The sequence below is a fragment of the Calliphora vicina genome, chromosome 3 (assembly GCF_958450345.1).
Source record: "Calliphora vicina chromosome 3, idCalVici1.1, whole genome shotgun sequence".
NCBI lineage: Eukaryota > Metazoa > Arthropoda > Insecta > Diptera > Calliphoridae > Calliphora > Calliphora vicina.
The window spans coordinates 117,595,964-117,614,220 of NC_088782.1; the positions used below are offsets into that span (position 1 = coordinate 117,595,964).

Here is an 18,257-nt window from a genome sequence, read left to right on the forward strand (position 1 = left end):
ACAACTTAAACAATTAAAACAATGAAATTAACACTGTGCAATAAATTTTATAACAGCGAATAAAGCTTGCAAAATACTAAAAAAAAGCATTTTTTAATTTGGACAATTTTTGTTTAACAAAATATTAGTTTAATCTTTGTTTCTATTATTTAAAATTTATAATTTTTTTCAATACCATCAAAATATAACTAAACCTCTCAATATTTCCTCTTTAACAGCAGATTACATCAAAGGTTGTCAGATCGCTGATAAAAATTTTACACAATGTTCGACAGAGAGCATACAGAAGTTATTTGATAAATTAAATGGTGGTAAGTAAAAAAAATAAATGTCTGTAAAGAATATCTAGTTACCAGTTTCTCTATAACCAATTTCAAAAGAATAGCAATGGTTTGTATAGAATAGCATGAAATAAAAATCATTTATTATAAAATAGCATGAAACAGGAACCAGTTCCCACAGAATATCAGGATTTTGTTTAGGTTATTGTTCAGGTTCTAGCTCAGGTTCTAGTTACAGGTTCTTGTTCGGATTCGAATTCAGGTTCTAGTTCAGGTTTTAGTTCAGGTTCTAGTTCAGGTTCTTGTTCTGATTCTAGTTCAAGTTCTTCGTCAGTTTCTTATTCAAGTTCGGATTCTAATTCAGGTCCTAGTTCAGGTTATAGTTCAGGTTCTTCTTCAGTTTCTTGTTCTTGTTCGGATTCTAATTCAGGTTCAAGTTAACGTTCTTGTTCACGTACTAGTTCAGGTTCTAGTTCAGGTTTTAGTTGAGGTTCTAGTTCAGGTTCTAGTTCAGGTTCTAGTTCAGCTTCTATTTCAGGGTCTAGTTTAGGTTCTAGTTCAGGTTCTAGTTCAGGTTCTAGTTCAGGTTCTAGTTCAGCTTCTATTTCAGGGTCTAGTTTAGGTTCTAGTTCAGGTTCGGATTCTAATTCAGGTTCTAGTTCAGGTTCTAGCCCAGGTTCTAATTCAGGTTTTAGTTGAGGTTCTAGTTCAGGTTCTAGTTCAGGTTCGGATTCTAATTCAGGTTCTAGCCCAGGTTCTAATTCAGGTTCTAGTTCAGGTTCTAGTTTAGGTTCTAGTTCAGGTTCTAGTTCAGATTCTAGTTCAGGTTCTAGTTCAGGTTCTACTTCAGGTTCTAGTTCAGCTTCTATTTCAGGGTCTAGTTTAGGTTCTAGTTCAGGTTCGGATTCTAATTCAGGTTCTAGTTCAGGTTCTAGCCCAGGTTCTAATTCAGGTTTTAGTTGAGGTTCTAGTTCACGTTCTAGTTCAGGTTCTAGTTCTAGTTCAGGTTCTAGTTCAGGTTCTAGTTCAGGTTCTAGTTCAGATTCTATTTCAGGGTCTAGTTTAGGTTCTAGTTCAGGTTCGGATTCTAATTCAGGTTCTAGTTCAGGTTCTAGTTCAGGTTCTAGTTCAGGTTCTAGTTCAGGTTCTATTTCAGGGTCTAGTTTAGGTTCTAGTTCAGGTTCGGATTCTAATTCAGGTTCTAGTTCAGGTTCTAGCCCAGGTCCTAATTCAGGTTCTAGTTCAGGTTCTAGTTTAGGTTCTAGTTCAGGTTCTAGTTCAGATTCTAGTTCAGGTTCTAGTTCAGGTTCTAGTTTAGGTTCTAGTTCAGGTTCTAGTTTAGGTTCTAGTTCAGGTTCTAGTTCAGGTTCTAGTTCAGGTTCTAGTTCAGGTTCTAGTTCAGGTTCTAATTCAGGTTCTTGTTCTTGTTCGGATTCTAATTCAGGTTCAATTTCAGGTTCTAGTTCAGATTCTAGTTCAGGTTCGGATACTAAATCAGGTTCTAGCCCAGGTCCTAATTCAGGTTCTAGTTCAGGTTCTACTTTAGGTTCTAGTTCAGGTTCTAGTTCACGTTCTAGTTTAGGTTCTAGTTCAGATTCTAGTTCAGGTTCTAGTTCAGTTTCTGGTTCAGGTTCTTATTCAGCTGCTTGTTCACGTTCTAATTCAGGTTATAGTTAAGGTTCTAGTTCGGGTTACATTTCAGGTTCTAGTTCAGGTTCTAGTTCTGTTTCTGGTTCTGGTTCAGGTTCTAGTTCAGGTTCTAGTTCGGGTTACAGTTCAGGTTCCAGTTCAGGCTCCAGCTCAGATTCAGATAGAAACCTGTGCCTATAGAATAGCATGAAATAGAAACCGGTTTCTATAGAATAGCATGAAATAGGAACCGGTTTCTATAGAAACCGGTTTCTATTTCATTCCATTCTATAGAAACCGGTTTCTATTTCATGCTATTCTATAGAAACCGGTTCCTATTTCATGCTGTTGAAATAGGAACCGGTTTCTATAGAACTGCATGAAATAGGAACCGGTTTCTATAGAATAGCATGAAATAGAAACCGGTTTCTATAGAATAGCATGAAATAGAAACCGATTTCTATAGAATAGCATGAAATAGAAACCGGTTTCTATAGAATAGCATGAAATAGAAACCGGTTTCTTTAGAATAGCATGAAATAGAAACCGGTTTCTTTAGAATAGCATGAAATAGAAACCGGTTTCTTTAGAATAGCATGAAATAGAAACCGGTTTCTTTAGAATAGCATGAAATAGAAACCGGTTTCTTTAGAATAGCATGAAATAGAAACCGGTTTATATAGAATAGCATGAAGTTCTTATAGAATAGCATGAAATAGGAACCAGTTCCTATAGAATAGCTTGAAATAGGAACGATTGCATAATGAATTAGAAGCTAGAATTTAAATTGAGACAAAATCGTTGAATATTTCCCTCTTATTCCTTTCAGGTATACCCGGCTTGGATAGCATAAAAAGTTTCGATCCATTCTTCTTGAATCGCATCAAAATCACCCAAGGCAACAGTCAGGCCATTAACTTAAAAGTTGAATTGTCAAATGTCAAAATCATAGGTTTTGGTCACACTAATGTATTGGAGAGTGCGTAAGTGGGAAATCTTTAACGATTTAAATACTTTTTATAAATATCACAATTATTACAGAGTTTCGCCCAAAGATTTTAGCTGGAAGACAACATTTGTATTGCCAGTAATGAAATTGCAAGGGGACTACAGTCTGTTTGGCAGAATATTATTGATACCTTTAAATGGTAGAGGTGAAGTGTTTTTAGATGCGGGTAAGTATTTGTTCCATGAAATTTTAAGCTACTAGCTATTTATTATGTTTTTAATTAAAGAAAACATGACAGTTGTCATGCACACCAAGACCAGGTTGTATGAAAAAGGTGGCTTTACTTTTTACAATGTTACCAGTACCCATGTTGATTTTAAATTGGAGGGTTTGAAATCCTATTTCTCTAATCTGTTCAATGGACAAAAACAATTGGGTTAGTATAAACTTTAAACAGACAGATAGAGTCATTACCAAATACCTAATCATTCTATACTTACAGAGGACAGCACCAATAAATTCTTTAATGACAACTGGCGCATGTTGACCGATGCTTTGTACACTGTTATTACCCAAACTATCCAGGATATTTTACTTGATGTCTTGAGAAAAATTTTCCACTTTATACCAGCCAACTTCTTTGTCACCGATATACCCACCCCAGAGCAATTGTATGGCAAAGCGAAACCTAAAAAATCTTAATAATAAGACTCTATTAAAATGTTTATAAACATTTTATTCACATTTTGTAAAGTAACATTAAGTTATGTGTAGATTGTTGGCAGTAAGTGCAATGTGTAAATATTTCGTTAAATAAAATAAATTTCTTAAAACTACTTAATTTGGTTTAAAATCAAATTACAAAAACTGCGCACAGCATTAATTTGTAGTAGGCCTATAAAAACCCTTAACCAAACACCAACGATCAATTAAGTTTTTATCCACAAACAAAATTTGTAATGTTGTTGTTCCAGGCATTAAACCCGATATCCTCTTACAATCAATGCGTTAAGGCAGGGTAGTACAATCGGGCATGATACTCTGGAATAAGTAGCAAATTAAGAGAACAATAAATAGTATTAGGAACAAGTTCCCCTAGAATAGCATTAAATAGAAATGAGTTCCTATAGAATAGCATGAAATAGAAACAAGATTCTACAAAATAGCATGAAATAGGAACCAGTTCCTAAAGAATAGCATGAAATAGGAACCAGTTCCTATAGAATAGCATGAAATGGGAACGAGTTCCTATAGAATAGCATGAAATAGCAACCGGTTCCTATAGAATAGCATGAAATAGCAACCGGTTCCTATAGAATAGCATGAAATAGCAACCGGTTCTTATAAAATAGCATGAAATAGCAACCGGTTCCTATAGAATAGCATGAAATAGCAACCGGTTCCTATAGAATAGCATGAAATAGCAACCGGTTCCTATAGAATAGCATGAAATAGGAACCGGTTCCTATAGAATAGCATGAAATAGGAACCGGTTCCTATAGAATAGCATGAAATAGGAACCGGTTCCTATAGAATAGCATGAAATAGGAACCGGTTCCTATAGAATAGCATGAAATAGGAACCGGTTCCTATAGAATAGCATGAAATAGGAACCGGTTCCTATAGAATAGCATGAAATATGAACCGGTTCCTATAGAATAGCATGAAATAGGAACCGGTTCCTATAGAATAGCATGAAATAGGAACCGGTGCCTATAGAATAGCATGAAATAGGAACCGGTGCCTATAGAATAGCATGAAATAGGAACCGGTGCCTATAGAATAGCATGAAATAGGAACCGGTGCCTATAGAATAGCATGAAATAGGAACCGGTGCCTATAGAATAGCATGAAATAGGAACCAGTTCCTAAAGAATAGCATGAACCAGTTCCTATAGAATATCATGAAATAGGAACCAGTTCCTATAGAATAGCATGAAATAGGAACCAGTTCCTATAGAATAGCATGAAATAGGAACCAGTTCCTATAGAATAGCATGAAATAGGAACCAGTTCCTATAGAATAGCATGAAATAGGAACCAGTTCCTATAGAATAGCATGAAATAGGAACCAGTTCCTATAGAATAGCATGAAATAGGAACCAGTTCCTAAAGGGTAGCATGAAATAGGAACGAGTTCCTATAGAATAGCATGAAATAGGAACCACCACCTATAGAATAGCATGAAATAGGAACCGGTTCCTATAGAATAGCATGAAATAGGAACCGGTTCCTATAGAATAGCATGAAATAGGAACCGGTTCCTATAGAATAGCATGAAATAGGAACCGGTTCCTATAGAATAGCATGAAATAGGAACCGGTTCCTATAGAATAGCATGAAATAGGAACCACCACCTATAGAATAGCATGAAATTAGAACCAGTTCCTAAAAAACTGCACGAAATAGGAACCAGTTCCTATAGAATAGCATGAATTGGAAACCAGTTTCTATAGAATATCATGAAATAGCAACCGGTTTCTATGAAATAGCATCAAATCCGAAGCATTTTTATGAAATATCAGTTGACGCCAAAGGTTGCCCTTCTCATTTTTACTGCCTCTAAATGTCAGTTAACTCTTTTTTTACCAAAAAAAAAAAAAAATTTAAATGAAAAAAAAACCTACATGCACTCGTAAATGGTCTTAACCACAAATACAATGAAACCGTATGTGTTAAATTAATTGCCCTGTTTCCTGATGCTGCTGCTCTTGATAGTGTTGCCATATCATCGGTGTTTTGTTGGTGTATAGCATTACATGGACGTCGTCCTCGTTGTCGCTGTTGTGTTTTTCCTTCTCTCTTTTTTTCTGTATTTTTTTTTAATTGTAATTTTTACAGCAATTAATTTATTTTATTAAACAGTTATTTTCACTCAGTACTAAAAGGACTAGTGCAGGACATTTGTCTGTGTATTTTAAAATGCATGAGTGTGTATGTAGGTACTTTTTGGTTATTTGTCCTGCTTGTGTTCATTTCTTGTTTTTTTTTGCGCCTACAAAAGTGCATTTAATTTGTCGAGTGTCCAAATGCAACAAAATTGGTTGTCGTTTCAAAAATGTTTTGTGGTTTTTGTGATTTTAAATTGGCTGCGTTAACCAAATAAATTTATTTAGATTAATTTTATTTAATGTTTTAGACATTGTTTTACGAGCATATTTAAATACATGATGCTCACATGCAGTCGCACATTCGCTCCCATGCACATGGAAAGGAAAAATTAAATAAATTGTTTTAAATTAAATTTTTAGGAATATAAAAAATGGAGCATAAAATGGTGAGTGTTCACAAAAAAATAGTGAAAAAAAATTCTTTTAAAACAAGGAATGATTTATTTAGAACTAGCTACCCCGGTTCGCCTAATTGATATGTTTATATGTTTTTGACATTAATTAAATTATAAGGAAATTACACCGGTTTCTATTTCATGCTATTCTATAGAAACCAGGTTTCTATTTCATGCTATTCTATAGAAACCAGGTTTCTATTTCATGCTATTCTATAGAAACCTGGTTTCTATTTCATGCTATTCTATAGAATTCTGTTTCTATTTCATGCTATTCTATAGAAACCAGGTTTCTATTTCATGCTATTCTATAGAAACCGGTTTCTATTTCATGCTATTCTATAGAAACCGGTTTCTATTTCATGCTATTCTATAGAAACCGGTTTCTATTTCATGCTATTCTATAGAAACCGGTTTCTATTTCATGCTATTCTATAGAAACCACGTTTCTATTTCATGCTATTCTATAGAAACCAGGTTTCTATTTCATGCTATTCTATAGAATTCTGTTTCTATTTCATGCTATTCTATAGAAACCAGGTTTCTATTTCATGCTATTCTATAGAAACCGGTTTCTATTTCATGCTATTCTATAGAAACCGGTTTCTATTTCATGCTATTCTATAGAAACCGGTTTCTATTTCATGCTATTCTATAGAAACCACGTTTCTATTTCATGCTATTCTATAGAAACCACGTTTCTATTTCATGCTATTCTATAGAAACCAGGTTTCTATTTCATGCTATTCTATAGAAACCAGGTTTCTATTTCATGCTATTCTATAGAAACCGGTTTCTATTTCATGCTATTCTATAGAAACCGGTTTCTATTTCATGCTATTCTATAGAAACCGGTTTCTATTTCATGCTATTCTATAGAAACCGGTTTCTATTTCATGCTATTCTATAGAAACCGGTTTCTATTTCATGCTATTCTATAGAAACCACGTTTCTATTTCATGCTATTCTATAGAAACCAGGTTTCTATTTCATGCTATTCTATAGAATTCTGTTTCTATTTCATGCTATTCTATAGAAACCAGGTTTCTATTTCATGCTATTCTATAGAAACCGGTTTCTATTTCATGCTATTCTATAGAAACCGGTTTCTATTTCATGCTATTCTATAGAAACCGGTTTCTATTTCATGCTATTCTATAGAAACCGGTTTCTATTTCATGCTATTCTATAGAAACCGGTTTCTATTTCATGCTATTCTATAGAAACCGGTTTCTATTTCATGCTATTCTATAGAAACCACGTTTCTATTTCATGCTATTCTATAGAAACCAGGTTTCTATTTCATGCTATTCTATAGAAACCAGGTTTCTATTTCATGCTATTCTATAGAAACCAGGTTTTTATTTCATGCTATTCTATAGAAACCAGGTTTCTATTTCATGCTATTCTATAGAAACCAGGTTTCTATTTCATGCTATTCTATAGAAACCGGTTTCTATTTCATGCTATTCTATAGAAACCGGTTTCTATTTCATGCTATTCTATAGAAACCGGTTTCTATTTCATGCTATTCTATAGAAACCGGTTTCTATTTCATGCTATTCTATAGAAACCGGTTTCTATTTCATGCTATTCTATAGAAACAAGGTTTCTATTTCATGCTATTCTATAGAAACCAGGTTTCTATTTCATGCCATTCTATAGAAACCAGGTTTTTATTTCATGCTATTCTATAGAAACCAGGTTTATATTTCATACTATTCTATAGAAACCGCTTTCTATTTCATACTATTCTATAGAAACCGCTTTCTATTTCATACTATTCTATAGAAACCGGTTTCTATTTCATGCTATTCTATAGAAACCACGTTTCTATTTCATGCTATTCTATAGAAACCACGTTTCTATTTCATGCTATTCTATAGAAACCGGTTTCTATTTCATGCTATTCTATAGAAACCGGATTCTATTTCATGCTATTCTATAGAAACCGGTTTCTATTTCATGCTATTCTATAGAAACCGGTTTCTATTTCATGCTATTCTATAGAAACCGGTTTCTATTTCATGCTATTCTATAGAAACCGGTTTCTATTTCATGCTATTCTATAGAAACCGGTTTCTATTTCATGCTATTCTATAGAAACCGGTTTCTATTTCATGCTATTCTATAGAAACCGGTTTCTATTTCATGCTATTCTATAGAAACCGGTTTCTATTTCATGCTGTTCTATAGAATTCTGTTTCTATTTCATGCTGTTCTATAGAATTCTGTTTCTATTTCATGCTGTTCTATAGAATTCTGTTTCTATTTCATGCTATTCTATAGAAACCAGGTTTCTATTTCATGCTATTCTATAGAAACCAGGTTTCTATTTCATGCTATTCTATAGAAACCAGGTTTCTATTTCATGCTATTCTATAGAAACTGGTTCCTATTTCATGGTATTCTATAGAAACCGGTTTCTATTTCATGCTATTCTATAGAAACCGGTTTCTATTTCATGCTATTCTATAGAATTCTGTTTCTATTTCATGCTATTCTATAGAAACCAGGTTTCTATTTCATGCTATTCTTTAGAAACCGCTTTCTATTTCATACTATTCTATAGAAACCGCTTTCTATTTCATACTATTCTATAGAAACCGGTTTCTATTTCATGCTATTCTATAGAAACCGGTTTCTATTTCATGCTATTCTATAGAAACCGGTTTCTATTTCATGCTATTCTATAGAATTCTGTTTCTATTTCATGCTATTCTATAGAATTCTGTTTCTATTTCATGCTATTCTATAGAATTCTGTTTCTATTTCATGCTATTCTATAGAAACCGGTTTCTATTTCATGCTATTCTATAGAAACCGGTTTCTATTTCATGCTATTCTATAGAAACCGGTTTCTATTTCATGCTATTCTATAGAAACCGGTTTCTATTTCATGCTATTCTATAGAAACCGGTTTCTATTTCATGCTATTCTATAGAAACCGGTTTCTATTTCATGCTATTCTATAGAAACCGGTTTCTATTTCATGCTATTCTATAGAAACCGGTTTCTATTTCATGCTATTCTATAGAAACCGGTTTCTATTTCATGCTATTCTATAGAAACCGGTTTCTATTTCATGCTATTCTATAGAAACCGGTTTCTATTTCATGCTATTCTATAGAAACCGGTTTCTATTTCATGCTATTCTATAGAAACAAGGCTTCTATTTCATGCTATTCTATAGAAACCAGGTTTCTATTTCATGCCATTCTATAGAAACCAGGTTTTTATTTCATGCTATTCTATAGAAACCAGGTTTCTATTTCATGCTATTCTATAGAAACCAGGTTTCTATTTCATGCTATTCTATAGAAACCAGGTTTCTATTTCATGCTATTCTATAGAAACCAGGTTTCTATTTCATGCCATTCTATAGAAACCAGGTTTTTATTTCATGCTATTCTATAGAAACCAGGTTTATATTTCATGCTATTCTATAGAAACCGGTTCCTCTTTCATGCTATTCTATAGAAGCCGGTTCCTATTTCATGCTATTCTGTAGAAGCCGGTTCCTATTTCATGCTATTCTATAGAAACCAGGTTCCTATTTCATGCTATTCTATAGAAACCGGTTTCTATTTCATGCTATTCTATAGGAACCGGTTTCTATTTCATGCTATTCTATAGAAACCGGTTTCTATTTCATGCTATTCTATAGAAACCGGTTTCTATTTCATGCTATTCTATAGAAACCGGTTTCTATTTCATGCTATTCTATAGAAACCGGTTTCTATTTCATGCTATTCTATAGAAACCGGTTTCTATTTCATGCTATTCTATAGAAACCGGTTTCTATTTCATGCTATTCTATAGAAACCAGGTTTCTATTTCATGCTATTCTATAGAAACCAGGTTTCTATTTCATGCTATTCTATAGAAACCAGGTTTCTATTTCATGCCATTCTATAGAAACCAGGTTTTTATTTCATGCTATTCTATAGAAACCAGGTTTATATTTCATGCTATTCTATAGAAACCGGTTCCTCTTTCATGCTATTCTATAGAAGCCGGTTCCTATTTCATGCTATTCTGTAGAAGCCGGTTCCTATTTCATGCTATTCTATAGAAACCAGGTTCCTATTTCATGCTATTCTATAGAAACCGGTTTCTATTTCATGCTATTCTATAGGAACCGGTTTCTATTTCATGCTATTCTATAGAAACCGGTTTCTATTTCATGCTATTCTATAGAAACCGGTTTCTATTTCATGCTATTCTATAGAAACCGGTTTCTATTTCATGCTATTCTATAGAAACCGGTTTCTATTTCATGCTATTCTATAGAATTCTGTTTCTATTTCATGCTATTCTATAGAATTCTGTTTCTATTTCATGCTATTCTATAGAATTCTGTTTCTATTTCATGCTATTCTATAGAATTCTGTTTCTATTTCATGCTATTCTATAGAAACCGGTTTCTATTTCATGCTATTCTATAGAAACCGGTTTCTATTTCATGCTATTCTATAGAAACCGGTTTCTATTTCATGCTATTCTATAGAAACCGGTTTCTATTTCATGCTATTCTATAGAAACCGGTTTCTATTTCATGCTATTCTATAGAAACCGGTTTCTATTTCATGCTATTCTATAGAAACCGGTTTCTATTTCATGCTATTCTATAGAAACCGGTTTCTATTTCATGCTATTCTATAGAAACCGGTTTCTATTTCATGCTATTCTATAGAAACCGGTTTCTATTTCATGCTATTCTATAGAAACCGGTTTCTATTTCATGCTATTCTATAGAAACCGGTTTCTATTTCATGCTATTCTATAGAAACAAGGCTTCTATTTCATGCTATTCTATAGAAACCAGGTTTCTATTTCATGCCATTCTATAGAAACCAGGTTTTTATTTCATGCTATTCTATAGAAACCAGGTTTCTATTTCATGCTATTCTATAGAAACCAGGTTTTTATTTCATGCTATTCTATAGAAACCAGGTTTCTATTTCATGCTATTCTATAGAAACCAGGTTTCTATTTCATGCCATTCTATAGAAACCAGGTTTTTATTTCATGCTATTCTATAGAAACCAGGTTTATATTTCATGCTATTCTATAGAAACCGGTTCCTCTTTCATGCTATTCTATAGAAGCCGGTTCCTATTTCATGCTATTCTGTAGAAGCCGGTTCCTATTTCATGCTATTCTATAGAAACCAGGTTCCTATTTCATGCTATTCTATAGAAACCGGTTTCTATTTCATGCTATTCTATAGGAACCGGTTTCTATTTCATGCTATTCTATAGAAACCGGTTTCTATTTCATGCTATTCTATAGAAACCGGTTTCTATTTCATGCTATTCTATAGAAACCGGTTTCTATTTCATGCTATTCTATAGAAACCGGTTTCTATTTCATGCTATTCTATAGAAACCGGTTTCTATTTCATGCTATTCTATAGAAACCGGTTTCTATTTCATGCTATTCTATAGAAACCAGGTTTCTATTTCATGCTATTCTATAGAAACCAGGTTTCTATTTCATGCTATTCTATAGAAACCAGGTTTCTATTTCATGCTATTCTATAGAAACCAGGTTTCTATTTCATGCCATTCTATAGAAACCAGGTTTTTATTTCATGCTATTCTATAGAAACCAGGTTTATATTTCATGCTATTCTATAGAAACCGGTTCCTCTTTCATGCTATTCTATAGAAGCCGGTTCCTATTTCATGCTATTCTGTAGAAGCCGGTTCCTATTTCATGCTATTCTATAGAAACCAGGTTCCTATTTCATGCTATTCTATAGAAACCGGTTTCTATTTCATGCTATTCTATAGGAACCGGTTTCTATTTCATGCTATTCTATAGAAACCGGTTTCTATTTCATGCTATTCTATAGAAACCGGTTTCTATTTCATGCTATTCTATAGAAACCGGTTTCTATTTCATGCTATTCTATAGAAACCGGTTTCTATTTCATGCTATTCTATAGAAACCGGTTTCTATTTCATGCTATTCTATAGAAACCGGTTTCTATTTCATGCTATTCTATAGAAACCGGTTTCTATTTCATGCTATTCTATAGAAACCGGTTTCTATTTCATGCTATTCTATAGAAACCGGTTTCTATTTCATGCTATTCTATAGAAACCGGTTTCTATTTCATGCTATTCTATAGAAACCGGTTTCTATTTCATGCTATTCTATAGAAACCGGTTTCTATTTCATGCTATTCTATAGACGGTTTCTATTTCATGCTATTCTATAGAAACCGGTTTCTATTCCATGCTATTCTATAGAAATCGGTTTCTTTTTGATATTTAATATAATTTTTTCGTTGTTTTTATCAAAAGTCTATTCAAATTAATTTTAGTTTTTTGTAGTTTCTTTTAGTTATTTACCCTTTGTGGTGTTTTATTTATTAAGTTTTAATTTTATTTGTTGGGCTGGTTAAAAAATTTATTTGATTTAAACGAATTTTTTTAGCCTATTTTAAGGCATATTGTCAAAATAATTCCAGCAACGTTGCTGACAGCAAGTTTACGTGACTGAAATTAGTAAAATAGTGTTTGTTCAAGCTACAGTAAATGCTTTAACAAGTGGACAGCCAATTTAGTAAAGCCTACTAAAAGTTTTTAAGGAAAATATTTTTATTATAAAAATTATGCTATTTTTATGAAGGAGTTTGGTTTATTCTCATTTCATTTGTTTAAGTTAAAACTGCCCCAAAGTAAATTTCTTTATGTTTATATTGTGTATTATAATGTTTTACAAACTTGTTCAAATCTATGCAACTTTCTTCTTTTTTTTTTGCTTAAAAAATTTCTGAAAAACTTTTCTAGTCTTTGATTAAACAAGAAGCACGAGCAAGTAGTTGGTTTTGTTGCTGCTACTGCTGCTGCTTAATGTTGATAAGCTGGGCGAGTGTTAAACAATGGCAAAATGTTTTAAATCTTAAAACAATTCCACTACACAACTGCAACAAAATCATAATTACTTTTGGGTCTAAAAATCCAAAAACTATTGTTAAAAGGCCATAAAAAAGCTGACTGTAATACAACAGAAAGAAAATTATATAGAAACTTTTACTGCAATAAAATGAACTCGTACAAAAACAAAACTTCTATTTTACCAAAACTATCCAAGGAATACAAAATACAATTTTTGTTTGGTGAGTAGTTCGTTTATTTAAAGATTATTTTAAGCAGAACATTTTTTTGTGTAAAGTTTTGGTGAAGGGTTTTTGTTTAAAAAAAATAAATAAATTATAAGTTACAAGTGTAGAGAGTGATGTTAATCTACTTGAAAAATATTAGACAACATGATACTTTAATTAAAGGAAAGAAGGCTTAATATACTTTAATCCAACTTTATTTGATTTAACAAGTTCCAGCGAAAATAGTTGATTGCTATATTTCAATATTGAAAATACTTAATTTTCATTAAATTTTTTTTTGGAGGTTGTCTTACATATTTGTTCATAACTTTCGGTTTACTTATCCGATTTGGCTGATTTTCATTACTGAACTACTTAGGACAATAGTAAACATTCTGGTAGAATCTTATTACTATCGAGTTTGAAATTTTAACGTAAGCGTGATTTACACAAACATATAAAAAAATTCTAGAATTTTATAGGAATCATGAATATGTATGTATACTTTTAGGCGCCTTAAATTAATAGTTTAGCAATTATCTTGAAACAATTTCTTTAGTCTCCCTAGAGAGCTTTTTTGGATCCCCTTGTCTCTAAACTATTCTATTGTAGCATTTAGTAATACGATTTATTTTCGTCATTTGTAATTTATTTAAACTTAATATTTCCCTTAAATTCTTCAAATTCCCTCAATTTAATTTTATTAATTTCCTCTGCAATCTCTTTGCATTTCTTTCTCAACAGCCTTAAAACATTTAGCCTGCAGCTATGTTCATCTCTGTTTAACAAAATCATTCATTTTGTAAATTTATTAAAAATGAAAAAAAGAGTAAAGAAAAGCGGCAAAAGAAAAATAAGTTTCCATTACAATAAATATGAATTATCATTTGCCAACAAAACTGATTTAATTCATTCATGTATTTGTTTGTCAATTGTCTGTGGAGAATTTTCAGCAAGTCTAAGAACTTGCAGGCAGGCAGTGCAGGCATCAACATGCTTCAATTCCATTTTCATTTTATTTTAATATTTAACATAGTTATTTGTTTTCATTCACAGAGATTTTTCCCCAGTCATACTAAAAGCAGCCATATAATTCCTTTAATTTTCATAATACTTTTTTTTACTTAAATTAACATAATTTATAAGCAGATTTTTTTTTTTAATTTTATTTTTCTACTTTTGGTTTTATTTAATTTTATTTGGGAATTTCTTTTGCTTCAAATATTTTCAGTTATTTTTATTATGATTTTATTTGTCTTTCAAAGATTTATTTCTATTTGTTGCTTCGTAAAATATTTTGTATTTATTTGTTTGCAGCCAGCCATGAAATTTATACATATTTTTTGTCCTGTCCTTCTTCCTTTTTAGCCGCCCTTAGCAGACACAAATGTATCTGCCAAATGAAATTATAAATTTTAGTAAAAAGATTTTGTTGTTGTATACTTCTTGAATTTTCATAATTTAATCAACAAAGTCAATATTGCAAATGAGTGGAAATCAAAATGATGTCGATGACGATGATGATGATGATGGACATGATGAGTGAGTGATTGCTGGAATTATTTTAAATTGTAGCAAGAAAATCAAATTTTTGATAAAGAAAATCACATCAGAACAGAACTAGAACAGAACTAGAACAGAACTAGAACAGAACTAGAACAGAACTAGAACAGAACTAGAACAGAACTAGAACAGAACTAGAACAGAACTAGAACAGAACTAGAACAGAACTAGAACAGAACTAGAACAGAACTAGAACAGAACTTGAACTAGAACTAGAACTAGAACAGAACTAGAACAGAACTAGAACAGAACTAGAACAGAACTAGAACAGAACTAGAACAGAACTAGAAATTGAACTAGAACTAGAACAGAACTAGAACAGAACTAGAACAGAACTAGAACAGAACTAGAACAGAACTAGAACAGAACTAGAACAGAACTAGAACAGAACTAGAACAGAACTAGAACAGAAGTAGAACAGAACTAGAACAGAACTAGAACAGAACTAGAACAGAACTAGAACAGAACTAGAACAGAACAGAACTAGAACAGAACTAGAACAGAACTAGAACAGAACTAGAACAGAACTAGAACAGAACTAGAACAGAACTAGAACAGAACTAGAACAGAACTAGAACAGAACTAGAACAGAACTAGAACAGAACTAGAACAGAACTAGAACAGAACTAGAACAGAACTAGAACAGAACTAGAACAGAACTAGAACAGAACTAGAACAGAACTAGAACAGAACTAGAACAGAACTAGAACAGAACTAGAACAGAACTAGAACAGAACTAGAACAGAACTAGAACAGAACTAGAACAGAACTAGAACAGAACTAGAACAGAACTAGAACAGAACTAGAACAGAACTAGAACAGAACTAGAACAGAACTAGAACAGAACTAGAACAGAACTAGAACAGAACTAGAACAGAACTAGAACAGAACTAGAACAGAACTAGAACAGAACTAGAACAGAACTAGAACAGAACTAGAACTAGAACTAGAACTAGAACTAGAACAGAACTAGAACAGAAGTAGAACAGAACTAGAACAGAACTAGAACAGAACTAGAACAGAACTAGAACAGAACTAGAACAGAACTAGAACAGAACTAGAACAGAACTAGAACAGAACTAGAACAGAACTAGAACAGAACTAGAACAGAACTAGAACAGAACTAGAACAGAACTAGAACTAGAACTAGAACTAGAACTAGAACTAGAACTAGAACAGAACTAGAACAGAAGTAGAACAGAACTAGAACAGAACTAGAACAGAACTAGAACAGAACTAGAACAGAACTAGAACAGAACTAGAACAGAACTAGAACAGAACTAGAACAGAACTAGAACAGAACTAGAACAGAACTAGAACAGAACTAGAACAGAACTAGAACAGAACTAGAACAGAACTAGAACAGAACTAGAACAGAACTAGAACAGAACTAGAACAGAACTAGAACAGAACTAGAACAGAACTAGAACAGAACTAGAACAGAACTAGAACAGAACTAGAACAGAACTAGAACAGAACTAGAACAGAACTAGAACAGAACTAGAACAGAACTAGAACAGAACTAGAACAGAACTAGAACAGAACTAGAACAGAACTAGAACAGAACTAGAACAGAACTAGAACAGAACTAGAACAGAACTAGAACAGAACTAGAACAGAACTAGAACAGAACTAGAACAGAACTAGAACAGAACTAGAACAGAACTAGAACAGAACTAGAACAGAACTAGAACAGAACTAGAACAGAACTAGAACAGAACTAGAACAGAACTAGAACAGAACTAGAACAGAACTAGAACAGAACTAGAACAGAACTAGAACAGAACTAGAACAGAACTAGAACAGAACTAGAACAGAACTAGAACAGAACTAGAACAGAACTAGAACAGAACTAGAACAGAACTAGAACAGAACTAGAACAGAACTAGAACAGAACTAGAACAGAACTAGAACAGAACTAGAACAGAACTAGAACAGAACTAGAACAGAACTAGAACAGAACTAGAACAGAACTAGAACAGAACTAGAACAGAACTAGAACAGAACTAGAACAGAACTAGAACAGAACTAGAACAGAACTAGAACAGAACTAGAACAGAACTAGAACAGAACTAGAACAGAACTAGAACAGAACTAGAACAGAACTAGAACAGAACTAGGACAGAACTAGAACAGAACTAGAACAGAACTAGAACAGAACTAGAACAGAACTAGAACAGAACTAGAACAGAACTAGAACAGAACTAGAACAGAACTAGAACAGAACTAGAACAGAACTAGAACAGAACTAGAACAGAACTAGAACAGAACTAGAACAGAACTAGAACAGAACTAGAACAGAACTAGAACAGAACTAGAACAGAACTAGAACAGAACTAGAACAGAACTAGAACAGAACTAGAACAGAACTAGAACAGAACTAGAACAGAACTAGAACAGAACTAGAACAGAACTAGAACAGAACTAGAACAGAACTAGAACAGAACTAGAACAGAACTAGAACAGAACTAGAACAGAACTAGAACAGAACTAGAACAGAACTAGAACAGAACTAGAACAGAACTAGAACAGAACTAGAACAGAACTAGAACAGAACTAGAACAGAACTAGAACAGAACTAGAACAGAACTAGAACAGAACTAGAACAGAACTAGAACAGAACTAGGACAGAACTAGAACAGAACTAGAACAGAACTAGAACAGAACTAGAACAGAACTAGAACTAGAACAGAACTAGAACAGAACTAGAACTAGAACAGAACTAGAACAGAACTAGAACAGAACTAGAACAGAACTAGAACAGAACTAGAACAGAACTAGAACAGAACTAGAACAGAACTAGAACAGAACTAGAACAGAACTAGAACAGAACTAGAACAGAACTAGAACAGAACTAGAACAGAACTAGAACAGAACTAGAACAGAACTAGAACAGAACTAGAACAGAACTAGAACAGAACTAGAACAGAACTAGAACAGAACTAGAACAGAACTAGAACAGAACTAGAACAGAACTAGAACAGAACTAGAACAGAACTAGAACAGAACTAGAACAGAACTAGAACCTCAAATAGTATCTGAACTAAAGTATTTGAATTTTCTTAATACCTTTCCAATCCCACCAAACATTCATTCTCATTAATTTTAATCGACTTTTCTATTAAATATTAATTTTTGGCCAATCTACTGAGCTGCATTAAAACTAATTTCCATATAAATGACATCATTTATTTGCAAAACACTAAAAAAAAAGAAAACAAAATCTCTTGCCACAAAATGTTTTAAAAACATTTTACATTTATGTTGGTCGTTGCAATTTATTTTTAATAGTTTTCGTTGATACTACACTATCATTAATTTGCTTGTTATTATATTGTTGCAAGCAACAACAACTTACAACAACCGGTAGATACTTATAATAGTTATTGGTGTTTTTGTTGTGCCATTATTTAGCGTTAAATTAGCATACAT

General features: G+C 32.7%; 2 protein-coding genes across 2 annotated transcripts in view; one reads left to right on the forward strand and one right to left on the reverse strand.

Annotated features, from left to right (window-relative positions):
• The window catches only part of LOC135955983 (alanine--glyoxylate aminotransferase 2, mitochondrial), a 382,980-nt gene that overhangs the window by 191,345 nt on the left and 173,378 nt on the right, over window positions 1-18,257 (reverse strand). The gene's annotated exons all lie outside the window — the stretch shown is intronic.
• Window positions 2,958-3,695, forward strand: Jhbp6 (Juvenile hormone binding protein 6). The gene is made up of 3 exons (XM_065506491.1): window positions 2,958-3,085; window positions 3,146-3,295; window positions 3,362-3,695. The coding sequence occupies exons 1-3, from the start codon at window positions 3,001-3,003 to the stop codon at window positions 3,559-3,561; spliced, it is 435 nt and encodes a 144-aa protein (XP_065362563.1). The 5' UTR covers window positions 2,958-3,000; the 3' UTR covers window positions 3,562-3,695.